The following is a 16,739-nucleotide window of genomic DNA, read 5'->3' as shown; positions in this document are numbered from 1 at the left end:
CCTGGGTCTGTCCCCCGTGTCCGAGCACGAAAATAACACAGACACACACAGGCCAGGGAGGAGGGCTTGTACAGTACAGTACAGTACAGTACAGTACAGCACAGCACAGCACCACTTACTTCAGACGGGTCAGATTTCTTTATGCTAAAACAAATTTGAATATTTTTGAAACGTTTTATCAAAACAGATCTTGGGATCACTGGCCCATTCATTTGGGGGCCGTCAACATGAAAATGTCTTCAAAACACAGTATGTGTATTTACCCTTCCCTGAAACACTTTCAATGTCAGTTTTTAAAATAACTAAATTTGAGGTACCATATTATAATGCATTAGTATCTTTTTATGTCACACATTATGGAACATTAATACCCAGCCATCAAATGTATAGTTCAGTCTCAGTCAAGAATGAAATGAAAACAAAGAGCATGCAAGAGGGTTTTTAACTTTAAAACTTTGTTTCAGAAATTCATTGTAACTGTATGTACACTTTACAATAGTATAGCCTGTTTGCCAACAACAATGTCTTAAAGCAATTTTAAATACATCTTCAGCACAAACAGCAAGTTTTGCAAGTAAAATGGCTTTAACGGATATTGAAAAAAATTAACACAATTGCTCTTTTCTGCAGAAAAGGTTCCATGGATTAAAATTTAATTCAGGACTTTCCCACAAAGCAAGCTGTATTCTACATGCTAAGTTTAACAGTTCAGTGACGTTGCGCTAAACTAAACATACATACATACAGATTTTTGTAAGAAAAAAACACTCCATCTGATGTAAAGTTAAATCTTCATTAATACATTTAAAAAGTAGATATGACATGCCTTTTTGAAATAAAAAATACAAAAGATTTTCCTTACTTTAAGGATTTTTTAAACATGAAGCTGCATGTATTGTACAACACGTATTGTACAATAAAAATGGTAATGCACATAAAAATGAGCTGGATAAAAATATCAAATACCTCCCACCCAAGCCTTCAACTGATGTTTCACAATTACATGGAGCATTAAGCCAACGGAGGACATAACCACACATGGACTGCATATGCCAGATCACACACACAGCACTGTGCCAGCGAGGCTTGCATACTGTACTTGGATGGTGCGGCAGGTGGGATGGGATATTTGGGGTGGGAGGGGAGGGGGGCTTTAGGGGTAAGCTACCATGGTGTAATCTCAAGACATGTTTCCGCTTCCATGCACACTTTCCTTGTCTCCTCATCAAAACTATCGAGTAGATTTCACAGATGGAAGCTCTGATCTTCCTTTTTTTTAATTAGGCAGGGAGGAGAAAAAGATGCAAGGAAATGAAGGATTCTTAAGACTTTACCCCATGTTTAATTTACATTCATAGTCTGGACATGTCTACTCATAACATTGAGTTTGAATGAACAACATTGTGCCCTGTAACAGTTTAACCTGCATACAAATCAATTCTGACTTTCGAGGATATTCAGAAAAACAAGTGGACAACCAACATGAGAGTAGCAGGGAGATCTCGGACAGGGCACAACTGGATTTAGTCTTTGTTCATGGGGCACAACTACATGGAGTCAGACTCACAGAACTCACAGTACAACTGCAACATATACTGTACATTGTTAAACTAAAATAATCAAGATTATCTCTAGATTTCAGCTTCAGCTGAGCTTTGAGGCCTGATTGTCGCTTACTACCTAAACACTGGGGTGGAGCATAAGAAATGCCACAGCGGAAATTCGGAGGAATTGTATGGCACCGTGCAGGCAGCCCAAGCAAGCCCGAACACTCACGTTTGCTACAACTTCAAATGCAATATGATCAAAAACTAACTAGCCCAGAATGTTTCAACCATTATAACAATCTAAACAGCAAAATGGCTCACATGAATTTAAGTAGCTCTCCATGATGTCCACAAATTTGATGTCTGAATATTTATAACTCAATCAACCAAACTCAATACTACCTTGAGTTGGGTTAGGCCAATGTCAGAGAACAGAGATGCTCGCTGGGCTTTTAAGCCCGAACCACACCAAAGGGTCACCATGCAACTCCTTGGGTCTAACCGGTTGCAAGGAGTTAATGCTAAAACCGTCTCGACCCTTTGGTGTGGTTTGGGCCATTGAATTCCATGCATTGAATCACTAGGGACGACGCGCAACAGGACATATCACACCGCAGGGACAACGCTAAAACCGTCTCAACCCTTTGGTATGGTTAGGGATTTAGACCTCCAAGTACTGGGCTTGCATGGATACAATACCAAATTAATTCCCCTTGTCTACTGTTTCTCTCCACCATTGAATTTGAAACAACAGAGAAGAAAAATGCTAATTTGGCATGTGTATCCACAACTGAAATAGGACAGACACATTCGTATAGCCTAGTTACCATTCTCAAATGCAATACTTTCAACTGCAATAAAAAAAAGGCTTAAAAGTACGTAGAGTAATAAAATATTGATAAAACACAAAACCATTGAGACAAGTAGAGGGCTGTCGGGCTGTACACCACAGTAGTGAGGCTGACTGTTTCGACAGTATGTTGCTGGTGCCAGATATGGCTGGTAAAGGTCTGGCCATAGATTTCTACCCTGGGTAGACTTTGTGACACACTGGCAGAGATGTGCTACAATAGTTATACTACAATGCTACCAACATAGCCATCAAATGACACAAAACAGAGTTTAGCCAGAATACTTGATTAGGAGTAAAGACAATACTGACTACCAACAAAATAAATCAAAAACCAATATAGAAAAACACGATTAACTTTGACACATAACCACTTTTTTAAAAGAGAAAAGAATGCCCTCTAACCTCTAAAATGTCAAATTACCGATAAGATTTCCAATTTCACCTTTAAGAGGCCATATTTTGTCCACAGTGAAGCCATCAATGTTTAAACTTGTATGAAAAAGAACAATATGGGAAGTTCTGGATTCACACAATTTAATTTGACTAATATGCAGTGGAAACTCCCCATTAAATCCCCCTCCCCAAAATATTTTACTACTGAGCCAAAGGCCTTCGATAAGCTGAGTTGAACCATTTTGAACTTTACATATTCTTATAGGGGGTAATCATTTTTAAAGTTTGGGTGTAAAAACAAAATGGAACCAGTATCATCAGAAAGAGAACTCAACAACTCAATTCCGCTACAGAGGAATGCATAATGAGATTTCAAAGGCTACAGGTTAAAAGTTTGACAAAACGTCTGGGATGGAAAAATCCATGTAGGTTTTTTTTGTTCGTTTTCTTTTTAGTTTTTTTTAACACACATAGTACATACACAGACACACAATTCCTTCGACAAGCCTGTCATTCCTATTGAAATTGGTCTGTAGCCAAAGAGTGTCATTATCAGATAATCTCAACAAAGTGAGCACCAGGGGTTGGATACAATTTGGGACTGGGTATGATTGGAGATCCTCTTTTCCGGGTGACATGTTCAATTCCTTTCAGAAAGCACCGTGACCTCTTATCATTGTTAGCATGGAGACAGAAGCCAGCTCCAGAGTCAGTCAAAAACAGGAATCTACCTGGGTTTGTCTTCAGTTAAATGTGATTTCACCTACACGTGGATGTTTAGAAAATTGTACCCAGATCTTGCTTCAAAAAACTTTTATATGTTTTAAAGCAATGTGGGGCTGGAAAAAAAGATACGAAAAAAGGCTAAAATTTCAACAGTAATGGCAATGTTACAGTTTGTAATCCAAGTTGTTGTTTATCCTAAAAACGTCCGTTGTTTTCAGTCTATTTTTTCCCTGTTGTCCTGTCAGAGTCTGTGACACAGATCAATCAGGGGGCAACAGATCATGCAGCCGGAATCGCTCTCGAACATGGGGGCGCACATCCTCATTCTGAAAAGTCAAGCAGGAGAGAAAGCAGCATATAATAAGACATCTTGATGGAAAAATATATATGAAATGCAGTTAACGTGTGGTTATTATATCAAAGTGACTGCTGAGATGTGCCTCGTGAAAAAGCAAAATATTCTGGTTTTTAACATTTTAAAGAACAAAACATTTCATTTCCCCACACCTTCCCCCCCCAGCATAAATACAAATACATCATTGTCCTCTTTCTCTGTCACGTCTATGTACACTTCATACTGTTTCCTCACATGAAAGGTATTGGATAATAGCAACAATAATTAAGCAAAGCAAAGCAAAATTAAAGCAAAATATTCTGAGTATATCTTACCATCTCAACCAACTTCTCCAAGAAAGGAACCAGCTTCAGCAGCTCATTGTCATTCTTGTCCATGAACCAGCTCTCTATAGGTATCCCATTGGAAAGCTGTTGGGTCACAAAACAATGCAATGTGAAGTGTTTCTGCATCTACTTGATTTAAATGAAGTCTGATAACTAACAAGAGTATTGAATTAAGAATTGAATCAATTCATAAACTAAAAGAAAATACTTAAAAATGCACTTGACTTTTTAATTAACATCTAAATCTGGAGTAAACTACAGTATCGTCCCTCTAGTGACCAGAAGACTACCTTTCCAGCATCAATTGTTGTCGTTAATATAATGTTCACCTGATATGCAAAGGCTTGTGGTGAATTATCAATGATGATGGTCTTGGAGAGGTCTCTGCCTAAGATGTTGAGGTCCTTGATGTAATTTCCTTGGACGCAGACACAATGCTCACGGAATAACCTGTGTCTACAGTTACAGTTGGACGGAAGGGAAAAGAAAAATCAATCAATGACCGGGTCTGGACAATCAATAATTAATCAAAACCACAAAATTGACACCTTAACCCTCTTATGGCCAGCCTACAACAGTGGATTGTGCCTTCTGCCTGCACTATTCATATGTTTAATTTGTCATTTTAATGGCCAAACAAGCTAAAAGTTGCTACATTTTGTTATATTAAGCTCCCGATTACAGGGGATTAAACGATTACGTCAATTACGTCAGTGGCCATAAGGGATATAATTAACACTATGACTGCCTCCCGCGATCCAGTCGAATGTCCCTCATCACCGATCGTAGAAAAGGTGTCTTTTAATTTTCAAAAATTGACCGGAATAAAAAATTGGCCTCCTGGTGGTGCTATAATAGGCCAATGTGAAAAGGGTGCCATTTCTTCTTATGCATTGGATGGTAATTGGATGATTTGAGGAATTTTGTTGCAAAAATGCGTTTCTCTCACACACACACACACACACACACACACACACACACACACACACCCCCCCCCCCCCACCACACCCCCCCCCCCCCCCCCCCCAACACACGCACGCACACACACCCCCTGGTGGAGACAATTAATGATGGACCTTACCTTACTAGCTGTTTCTTAGGGTCTAAGATGTTGAGGAGTTTGTCTGCATACACCTTTTTTGAGGCTGTGAAGAGGATGATCTAGTAGACAGAAAACATAATACTAATAAATCTCTGAATGAGCACAATCATAATTTAAGGGCTATAATAGTCAACTGATGTTTACCTCGTAGATCTGAGACATACGCTCCAAGAACTCTCTGAAGAACGGCCTCAATCGCACATAAACCTGTAGGAGACAACAGACGACTACAATGATGTCTGTCGTATCTTGTTCAATGAACAGTACAAACACAATTTAGATAAGATATGACACTGCCATATTTCAAGCTTCCCTAAGGACCCTTGTCACATGACTCTTATCAAAAGAGTTTCCAAGTCAAACTCAGGCTAAAACATTTTTAAATGTTCATGCAGGTCCCCCTAGTGGTTACACGAAAGACAACACCGAGGGGTGATATGACCAATGAATTTACCTGGTAAATGACATCCTGAAAAAGGACGGGGAAGGTAAGTGCTGCATCCTCCAGCTCATTTAAACTGCAATGGACCAATGTCTCATCCTGGTAAATGGGAAGTAGTAAATAAATAAATATGGTAGAGAAAAAATAAGATTTTCAAGAACAATTTCTTGCAAAAACAAATGCACTGACCAGGTCTAGAACCAGAGAGAATTCAGGCGTGCTACGCGTCTTCAGTGGCAAGGCAGGCTTACGGGTAAGCTGCTCCTCTGTCAGTGGAGGGACGTGCTTGATGAAAAAATACCTAGAAGTCAAAAACACATTTATTGAAAATATAATCACCACGTAATTATTACAATTAGTAAATAAATACATTTCACCACACTCTTGCAGACGGACATACGTTATATAATATGAAATTGAGCATTCAAATAAATACTTCTACAGTAAATCTAAATCACATGGACTGTTCATGAGCACATCTGCAAAGGACATCCATTTTCCAGTTTGTTAGCTCCAATGCAAGTGGGGGTGCACTTTGTACTCACGGGTCAAAGACCTCCCAGTCCTCCTCATAGGTGACCTCTGCTGGCACCGTGTTTGGAGGAGCTTCCACATAGGCCGTCTCAGGACTAGAGCCTGGGGCTGAAAGTCGAAGGAGGAAAATGGAGAGAGGGATGAACAGTGTGAGAAATACTTTGCCGTATTATATGCACAAATTCCTTCAAATACCTTCTCCGACAATGGTGCCGTTAACCTACCTGTGAGGGGTGGGAGGTCAGCATGTGGTTCTAGCGCTCCTTCCTCTACTGCAGGTGGAACCTCAGGGATGTGTTGAGCTCGCAGCTGTGGGACCAGGGCCACGCTAGAGTAGAGGTTGGTGGGGGCGGCGCTGCTAATCAAATCCTGTGCAGGTATGGCTGTGCTGGTGGGTGTCTCCCCTACCTGCTCCATGTCCAGCTGCTTGCCTATTTCTTCTGCTTCCAACGACTGGTCTGGGGAGTCTGAGCCAGAAGAGGCTGGTGGGGAAAGGGTCGTAAATAAAGTTACCTAGAAGCAACAGGCGCCTCAATGTGATACTTTGTTGGCAAGCTATAACAGAATGGCAAGCTATGAGCTGAATCAGCATAGTAATGTGGCCAACTGGGGTATAACATCAAGTAAGTCATTAAGTGATGCAACTAGCCCTGCATCACTGGCGCACAGTTTTAATAAAGGACACAAACCAATCACCACAGCATCCACGGGACGCACACAAGTTCATTCTGCTACGTTATGAACAAATTCAGTACTTTGAATGCGGGACATTCCTGCACAACATCAACGTGAATTTGCTTGCGGGATTAATCTCCTCACGAGAGTGTCTGCCCCCTCTCTCTTTCTGCACACCAGAGCGAGCAGTGCACAGATACATTTTTTCAGATGATAATTTTCGGTGCGACACAAGCATAAATCATTTGAAGCCTTTGAAGGCAATCTTACTTTGTAAAAACACACCCGAGCAAAACATATTTGCACTTGTTCCATCTACATTCTCCTTCCGCCTTCCACATAGGGCTGTTGGTCTTTAGTTCCCCTCACTACTATGTATTCAGAGTTTTTGAGGGGTGATAGCCCCTCCTATGCCAAGCTTTCCGGTTTGTGTAAACACAAACATTGGCTTGTGATTGGCTGATCACCCCATAGCGATGTTGTTTGGCTGAGCAAAGTACATATTGAAGCTAAAAGTGAAGACAGAAAAGTGAGGAAGCAAATTGTGATTGGCCAGAATGAGATGATGTATGATGATAAAAGCACCCCTCACTTCAGACGGGTGTGATTTGGGTCAGGACCCACAGGTTGCTTCTGACGAAAGGTAAACAGTGTGAGCTTGTTCCAATGTGTAGCGACTCACAAGTTTGTGTAGCGAGTGTGTGGGGGGGCGGGCAAACTGTCTTTTAAAGTGAACGCGTATGGTGGCACTGGGAACTGGGGTTTATGCTCACAGCTAGCCGCAATTATAGAGTTAAACAGAGAATCGATTTTAAGATTCTTTCATTCTGAAGCCCCCCCCATATTAGAGCTGCTCAAACCATTGACATTTTTAAATCCCTTCTTAAAACGCACCTTTTTCCCTGGCTTTCAATGTGAACTGATTTTAACCTATTTAAGCACTTTGGTCAACTCTGGTTGTGTTAAAATGTTCTATATAAATAAAGGTTGATTTGATGTATACAATCTATCCTTTGCCAAGACGAGTAAAAACAAACAACGTCAGAGTTCCCAAAAATTAAGGTGCAAGAGGGAATGAGGCTAGCATATCAACCATTGTACACCATGCATCTCCTGAAACCTGATGAAGGTCGTTTAGACCGAAACGTTGTCATCTGAATAAAACTGCTGCTCTATAAGTGAAGACAGTGTGCGGGACCCTTTTCTTCTCGAATGGTATAAGGTAAAAGCAAACAATTTCATACTTTGTAATACTTTTTAAGAAACAGAGTTGACATTGTTTACCATTTTTAGCTGGTGAGAAAAAGTTGAAGACGGGGGAGAATATTGTCCCCAGAAGGGTGGTCCTGGGAGGGCTGGTGGGAACATCAGCAGCCGTTGCCTCCTCCAGGCGTCCATTGGGCTTTTCCTTACTCCTGTCATGGTTTGTTGCTTCTACAAGAAAGAGTTAATGGGGTTACATTAAAATAATAGCAGCATCTGCTCTTTCATCGCCCGTCGCCAAATCTTATTTAACTGGAAAGGTAGCAAACCACCGCCAACCACATCTTGGCTACAAGATGTCATGCTATTTCTGAAATTGGAAAAAATATAATTTACAATCAGGGGCTCAACCGATACATTTTTCAATTATTGGCAGCCATGCATCACTTACTTTTAAACTTAGATTCAATCTGACACCGTCACATCCCCTATAAAAATTAAAACCCTGTTCAGTACAAATCCCCTCTCACCCTCCTCAGACGTTATCTGTTCAACGGGGCCACTGGGGGGTGGTCGCCCGGCAGGCTAGGAGGACCTACACCCATGTCAATTAGAGGCCAGACCACACTGTATGGTAACTTAACTCCACACTGTTTTTTTATTTCTCTTTTCTTTATTAGTCTTTTTCATGTGTGATATCAGGTTGTTTTTTCTTTTCTGTATTTTTACAGAATTGCTTTTGTTGTCATATATATATATATACACACACACACACACACACACACACACACACACACACACACACACACACACACACACACACACACACACACACACACACACACACACACACACACACAATAAATTGGTTTTTTTTTAAATTATTATTATTACTTATTTCTTTCCCGTTTGTCGTTTTTCCGTTTTGTTGTGTATACTTACCAGTACTTTTTGTAACACACGCTTATGAGTAACGTATGTGTATTTGTGTTGTGAAAAAAAAGAACATTGACACTTGCTGTAGAACTCACCATGTCTCATGTCACCACTTGCCCATTTGACAATAAAATATAATTTAAAAAGAAATAGCAGCAAATAACGTATCTCGTTTTGAAACCAAGGACCACTTACGTCCATTGATGGAGCCCCTCCTGCCAACCCTGGTGATAGTCTTACGGGTGGTGTCGGTACTGCAGGGTGCAGAGCTGATCAAGTTGTTATCCACGTCACAGTGGAGCCGCGTCCTCTTGGCCGGGTTCTCCTGTTGCACCTAAAGTAAACAAGACATCATGGGACATGTTGACGAAAAGGACTGCACAATGACATGCATAAATCACACAGGTCAAGACAAAGGTACTCTATCCTGTAACTGAGCATCGACTGTGGTTAATCAACTAAAATACTAATAGAAATTAACTGGAGTAATTCTTAAAACTAATGAATAATAAAGCTTACAATGACTTTCAACAACTGTGATAAAACATACCATAACCGACTGCCATCAATATTCTCCAGAACCAAGTAAGATGGATTTAGACCAATTTAGAGCTGAACCGATATCCAACATTTAATATCTTATACAACGGCTATATATGCCAATTTTTTGCTATCGTCCATTGCCTCCCCCTTAATCGTCGATGGACGATATATTCGTGTTATAAAACCAATGTGAAAACAGCTCAGTGGGTCCCGGGTCGAAAGAAAAAGGCAGATCTGCCTGTTTTTGCAGAGCCGGTGTCAGGGTAACAAAATAAGATAGATTACAGGCGGATATGAAGTGAAGTTGAATCAGACAAGCAGCAAGCTAAGTTAACATCACAACCATGGTTGGCTGGTGTTGTTGTTAGCTTAGCTTGTTGCAATGCCAACGCTTTGTCACTCCTCACCTATTCCATTTCTTTATTTTTTTACATTTCTTCACGGGTCGTGCATTGAAGCACGTCAGTTGTGATAACAATAGCTCAAATTTATATAGCGCTTTTCTAAATACCCAAAGCGCTTTACTTAACACTAGGAACAGACTTTATTCAGAAAAAACAAAACAGATACAACATCAGTGCAAGGTTAAAAATCCACACCTGTGTGAAGTGAGTGGTGCAACTCTGTGTGTGTGTGTGTGCGCCCCACGTCCAAAACTGTTGAGAAATGACAGAGTTACCGTGTGGGGGTCCCTCTACTGTACTGTACTGTCACTGTACTGTACTGTACTGGCACACCCAAAATCATCATATATACAGTTAATATGTGCGTTTGTGTTAGGTTGCGCACAGGTGGTGAAAAACAACCATGCTATTTTCGCGCTCATACCCAGACACCCACCCAGCCAGGCAGGCAGGCAGGCAGGCAGGCAGCCACACACATAGCTCCGTAAGGGAGTGGTTGCACCACTCAAAAAGATAAAAGGATAAATGAGGGAAGGGGGGACATCTTAACCAGACCTCAGCTGGGGAAAGCTATTCTGAAGAGGTGGGTTTTGAGTAAGGTTTTGAATGAGAGGAGAGAGGGAGCAACTCTGAGATGGTGATGAGACACGAGACAGCAGTGTGCATTCTGGTGTGACTGTATATTATTTAACTGGGTCTGGACTGGAGTGACAGACGTAAACATTGCAACATGTAGCCTACAGTAACTTCTCCTCCCAGGACCCCAATGCTGCTGCTTGGGCAATGGGGCATACCATTACAAGCCGAGGAGTAGGGGGTTTCCACCAGCGGCTGTTACCATGCCCCCAGTTAGGCTATCCAACGTTGAAGCTGCCACTACCTACCGGCGAAATGTGGAACTGCAGCACTTTCATGGAGGTGGACGGACGTTCATTCTGCCTTTGTTGAAGACACATCGCTCCAATGAACCATCTAATTTTTAATATCTATGGTTGGGGCCGCTGGGACAGGAATTTACTTCCTGAGAATCCTGTGACAACATTCCGCTGCATTACAGCCCGGCACATACTACAAACGTCTATCTACATCTTGTAGATGGACTTAAAAATAAAACTGGTGTTGACTAATCATTACAAGTGGCTCTTATTTTGAAGTGTTTCGGTTGTATCCAAGCTGCCATGACAGTTGAAAGTAAACAAGAACCCCCATGGATTAAACAGTCTTTTTGCCAAAGTGAATATATTTACGTTATGAAAACTAGGGATGTGCCGATGAGACATTTTGGATTTAAGATATAATTAATTGCCATTATGGCCGATAACCGATATTACCGATATGATCTCATTCCGTATTAAAAAATATATAATAATTTTGTCCATTCTGAAAAATTCATGTAACAGGGTATCTACACTGCAGGCTTAGGCAAGTCGGATTTAACTTAAATACCGGCTTTTTACTCGCGCTGGGTTGTTTGCTGTTCTTCTTCCCCGTGCCCGTCATGTCAGTTATTTTAGAGGCTTCGATTTATTCACGAAAAAATTACTTTGTTGAACGATATATAGGGTTAAAGTAGGATAATAAACTGTGTTTGATGGGAGCGGGTGAAACGTGCGTCTACTCCATCATCCTGCGCATGCGCTCTCCAATGCCTAAATTGTAAACCACATGACATGCCCCTGCCACTTGAATTAAGGTGACTTGATTGATTGACAAAAAAGGGCCTGTCAGCTCAAAACCACAATGCAATACTTTGTTTTCATGAGTGTTGCGCACAAACGTCAGTAGAATTACAAATTTATATACAAAAAAAAAGAAAACATTTCCCCGCTCTATTTCCCATTCCAAGTGTGTTTTTGAAATATGTAACGAGGCTCAGGTAATTTTTTCTAAAAGTGTCACTGGAAGATGGGTTTCTGAACTGCCCACAGCCCTCAGACACAGACCAAGTAGGAAATCAATTGTGGTATTTTATAATGAACATTAGTGAGAACCAATTATATGAAGATAGGTTGAAATGTGGTGAAGTTTTAAATTGTATTCATATTTTCCATCGTTCACATTGTGACATTTTTAATCATTTGCGATTATTTGTGTGACAATAAAATCATCAACTGTAATCATGACAGCTCTAGATGTGGTCAATGTGCTGATGAATACTAGCTGTGTTGTAGAACTTCCGTATTTGCCTGTTGTATCCTGAATTATATCCTGTAACAATATCCAGTGATTTAAATCTGTAAGTGTTTCTATGAGAAGGAAATCTTCTTTCAGCTGAGTTAGAGTTTTCCACTCGTTACCACCTCCTGTCCCTGTACACCCACTCTGTGAGCCAGTGGCTAAAATTAGAACTATGCCTGAGTTCTCAGACAAGCTGCAGCATTCCACCAGACATTACTAGGGAAACATGATACTGGGCTCTGACAAACCCTGGATTTATATCTGAGATCTGAGGACCATAAGGCTAAATAAAGTTTTAAGGAGAGAGGTAACGGAGCAAAGGGAAGCGCACATAAATGAATATTAAACTAGTAACATACAAAGAAAGTTGAGAAAATGTAAGTACTGGAGTGAGTTGTTCTGGGGCACCTATACACCTTTCACATCACACAATACAAATCACAATTTTAAATTAAAACTATAATTTGACGTGATCACAATAGTTACCTTGACAGCATTCCCTCTGATGAACTTCTTGATGGTGGACAGTAAGCCCCTCCCACCAGTACTAGGGCTGTCCTCTTCTACATCTGAATGCCTCCGCTTGGTCCGGGATGGGCGGGCTGCCAGGGTAGGGTTTGGTTGCTGAGACGCCTTACGCATTCTCAGCCTCATTGTTTTAGCAGTCACATGTAAGGCTATTGAAGACAATAGAAAAGACAGGGTTGGGTGAAGAGCAAGGGAGAACACAAAAGACATACATGTAAGAACCAATATATATATAAATATATATATATATAGTGTGTGTGTGTGTGTGTGTGTTGTGGCAGTGGATGAATACTAGTGCACGAAAATGCTGCCAACATCTGGTTGTATTCAGGATCCCATTTCACTTACATCACAGCAGCCCATGGAAGCCACAGCTGGCTGTAGTTCCGTCTCTATGCTTAAAATCCACACAACATCCTAACTCTACACATCACAGTATGTTTTATGTACCATTACTTCCAACTTCCAAGAGTAACAATATATTTATTTAGTATACTTAGTATAGCCCCTGAAAAGAATACAATTATGAACACAAGATGCATCTAAATTAAAATCGCATCTGTGCGAACTGAGCGGTGCAACTATACTTTTGTTATAGTGTCTGTGTGTGTGTGTGCGCTGCAGTGGTCAATGTGCGAGTGCTTAAGTTTGAATGGCCCAGCATCTGCAGGGGTCAATAGGTCATAAGGGGTCAATCAGTCCTACTCTAAACAGACCGACATAGGCACAGACAGACACAGGGACACAGATATTTAAATAAATATAAATATAAATATTTGTAATGTTGACTGTGTTGGCCTGACTTCCCAACTTCCATAGTTGTTGCACAACAAGCACTGTGACTACTAGTTGGTAGATGCTAAAATGGAGCAGGCCAAAATAAAGCAGGTTCTGTCCTCACTAAAAGGGGTTAGAGATTAATAGAATATAATTAAATAGTGTTCATTTTAGTAGCCAAATGTGATGGATGTAAATTACTTGCAAGCTACCTAGCCATAACAGCAGGTTAGAATAAAAAAATTATACATCTGTGCAAATAGTGCAAAGTATGTAAGCAATGTCATAATTTGAACTTTTATACGTATACAATACACATATGTTCAGAACGGGAATATTAAACAGGCCAATGAGTGGATAGATGTGAAAACTGCACCCAGTTTCCCCCAACTATGAGGGACTTAAATGTGTGTTCCTGTGTGAGCATATGCAGAAAATAAAAGGAGAGAAAAAAAGCAAGCACAAATCTTCTGTCAAGCATGCCAAGTCCCTTTTGCATACGTAACTGGCTGGAAATGTGTTCGGACATATCCAGGACCTGTCAGAAACCACAAACACACTATGGCATCATCTCAATCCAGACCTCACATACTAGGCCAGGCCTACATCTGCTTTACATTTCCACAGGATGTATTTTTTTAACATGGGGCAGCAAACAACTGAGTACAGAGATATGCATGCTCTCTTTAACACACACAAACTTGAAAGTCTGTTGGACAATGGTATTAAAGTAACAGGCGCCATGAAGCCTAGTCTGAAACAAGCACTTCAATGCACCAAAGTATTCATATAGCGTTGCTGTGATGACAATTAACTAGGCCTGTCGCAATTATTACATAATCGCAATTATTTTAGATCGTTTCCATGTTGAGAAATGTCACATTTTCAAACATTTTTCAAAAATTGCACAAATAGCTTACAACTCCTAAGCTTGTAGATCAACTATTTCCGCTATTTTTTGGAAAGAATATATTAAATGTGTCAGTGATTTATTTGTACATTTAAGTTATTTGTCATATCTGCCCTGTGCAATTTGTGATTACGAACACAATTAAATGGTTAATCGCAATTATTTGTGCGACAATTAATAAATATTACATTTGTAATCGTGACAGCCCTACAATTAACAGGAAAAATGAAAATCCATGAAACTTATGAAAATCATAATACATTAATTAATCTGTACACCATTTCTAATAATAAACATAGTATGCATATCAAATAAGACAACGTTCAGAAATTGTCACATTCCAATTCAAGATGTCTAGCTAAGCTGGGGTCAAGTAGAATAGTAGCCTTAGTGGTAGCTAAACTGGCTATAAGGACATTTCAAGAAATTCAGGTTTAGGAAAGTCAGCCTAAGGCAACTATCAGTTTCATCCAAGTCTGACAATGCCTCATCTGAGTCTGACTGACAATGCCTCATAATTAAAAGACGTGACCGCGACATTAATATTAAAACAAACATGCTCATAGGCATCCACAATACAAGTGAGCGGGAAATATCATTAACATGCACGCTACTACGACTAGCGAGCTAGCAAATGTAACGTTAGTCATGTCAACACTTTGATAGAAACAAGGCCTGTACTGGATTCCGTCTGTATCCACGCAATCATCAATCCCAGACAGTGTAGCCGGCAGACCACGGTGTATGAAAACGATCAGTTTGTTATTGTTTACTTTAACCACGGGAGTTCACTAATGAAGTCAGAGTTGCAGCCGATTAATCTCTACTGGTTGTCAGTGAACCATGGGAAACCTATCGTGCTCTACTGAAAGCTTATGCATTGCGTAAAACAATTTTTAATCGCTAAATTTACATCATTACAGCAAAACAGATTAGCAGTTATGGTGGCAATATGCACTCATCTACTGTGCTACATGCAATCTTAAATACTTTGGTTAATACAAATAAAAAAGTAGCTAGCTAACGCTGCTACAATTATTTTAATATGCCTAATTTTCGCCTTGTATTTCGCTCGAACAATTACGTCATTTTGAACTAAAAACCGCGTCGACGCGAGCAAATAAATACGTCATGTCTAGCGAAAGGCTCGCGCGACGACGCAGAAAGCCATAATAACGTTCAATCAAGCGACACAAACATCGCTGTCAGGTACAACTAATCACTCTGATGTTACACTTTACTGCGGCAGCAAGCCAGCGGGTGTTAACGCCAAACACCATGACATGAATGGGATTTGCTCACCATAAAGACCCGACAGTGTAAACAGTATCTGTCTAAAGTAGTCGTTTATATAACATTTGATGCCACCGTTAAGCTAACCAGCTAGCGTTAGCCAAGTTGTAAAGTTGTGGAATTCCAGTGGACGGCGTTAGCATATTAACAATGACAATTAACATGGCATTTTTTATAGAAATTTGAGTAGCTGCATCTTAAGAGTAATGTTTAACGACGTGGGCAGGGCGTTAAACCAATGGCATGTTTTTTATTTTATATACCCAGGTTGCGCTACCTAGCAAAATGGGATAACTACAACTAGCTAATGACTGCATTTATACTAAACGTACGATGGTGTCGCACCTAGAAAATAACCAATCTTCAAGCTCAAGGTGTGTTGCGGACGCGACGCTCTATGAGCTTGTACATCTGCTATTTTCCGGTCGTCCCAGCGAGCCAGGCATTAGCCAGGTCCGCCACAGAAGATACTAGGAGGCCATGATGTTTTTAGCTAAAGCTAGCTGGTTAGCTTCGCTAACAGGCTAGCTAACCCGTTAGCGCTACATACGACAACACACCGAAGCTAGCCGTCATTGCAATCAACAACAGCTTCGGGCGGGCTAACAGGCGCGTGCACGAGCGATAAATATTACAATATTGATTTTAATAACGTTGCCAAGCATTTATACGCCGCGCACGCGACGACGACCCGTTGCATGAAGAAAAAAAACGCACTTACTTGACAGTGATCCGCAGTATTATATCCGAATGGGAGAATAAAGATTCAAGGCCAGCACAACATAGGTCGGCGGCGGTTGTTGTCGTGTTATTGTGTTGTGGTGCAGGTTGTGTGGCGCTTGTCCACTGTCCGTCCAGGGCCGTCAGTCAGTGTGTGAAATGACACTCCAGTCCGTTGTTACCAGGCGCCATTTCCCGCCTCTGCCCACTCTCCTCCAGGCAGATACCCGGATGGGACACAGACACACCCCCTGTCCACAAGTGGCGTTTGATGAAAGAAAATGACGTCTCTTT

At 40.7% G+C, this 16,739-nt stretch overlaps 1 protein-coding gene across 1 annotated transcript; it reads right to left on the bottom strand.

Annotated features, from left to right (window-relative positions):
* Nucleotides 1–428: 428 nt before the first annotated feature.
* On the bottom strand, nucleotides 429–16,701 carry ctdspl2b (CTD (carboxy-terminal domain, RNA polymerase II, polypeptide A) small phosphatase like 2b). The gene is made up of 13 exons (XM_079497696.1): nucleotides 16,447–16,701; nucleotides 12,704–12,894; nucleotides 9,288–9,426; nucleotides 8,238–8,387; nucleotides 6,503–6,760; nucleotides 6,290–6,386; nucleotides 5,934–6,045; nucleotides 5,757–5,843; nucleotides 5,447–5,509; nucleotides 5,282–5,361; nucleotides 4,530–4,656; nucleotides 4,189–4,284; nucleotides 429–3,845 (listed from the first exon to the last, which is right to left on the bottom strand). The coding sequence occupies exons 2-13, from the start codon at nucleotides 12,869–12,871 to the stop codon at nucleotides 3,780–3,782; spliced, it is 1,443 nt and encodes a 480-aa protein (XP_079353822.1). The 5' UTR covers nucleotides 12,872–12,894; nucleotides 16,447–16,701; the 3' UTR covers nucleotides 429–3,779.
* Between the last annotated feature and the right edge of the window lie 38 nt (nucleotides 16,702–16,739).

The sequence above is a fragment of the Electrona antarctica genome (assembly GCF_951216825.1).
Source record: "Electrona antarctica genome assembly, chromosome: 3".
NCBI lineage: Eukaryota > Metazoa > Chordata > Actinopteri > Myctophiformes > Myctophidae > Electrona > Electrona antarctica.
Note: the sequence above shows the minus strand (reverse complement) of the source record. Positions and strands in the feature narration are given on the sequence as shown.

Bases quoted from the DNA above. Each gene is read 5' to 3' on its own strand.
- ctdspl2b (XM_079497696.1), bottom strand. From the start codon at position 12,871: ATGAGGCTGAGAATGCGTAAGGCGTCTCAGCAACCAAACCCTACCCTG. The intron at 6,387-6,502 runs GTAGGTTAACGG...TTCGACTTTCAG, and splicing joins TGACCTCCCACCCCTCACAG to CCCCAGGCTCTAGTCCTGAG. The intron at 3,846-4,188 runs GTAAGATATACT...TTGACTTTTCAG, and splicing joins TGGAGAAGTTGGTTGAGATG to AATGAGGATGTGCGCCCCCA.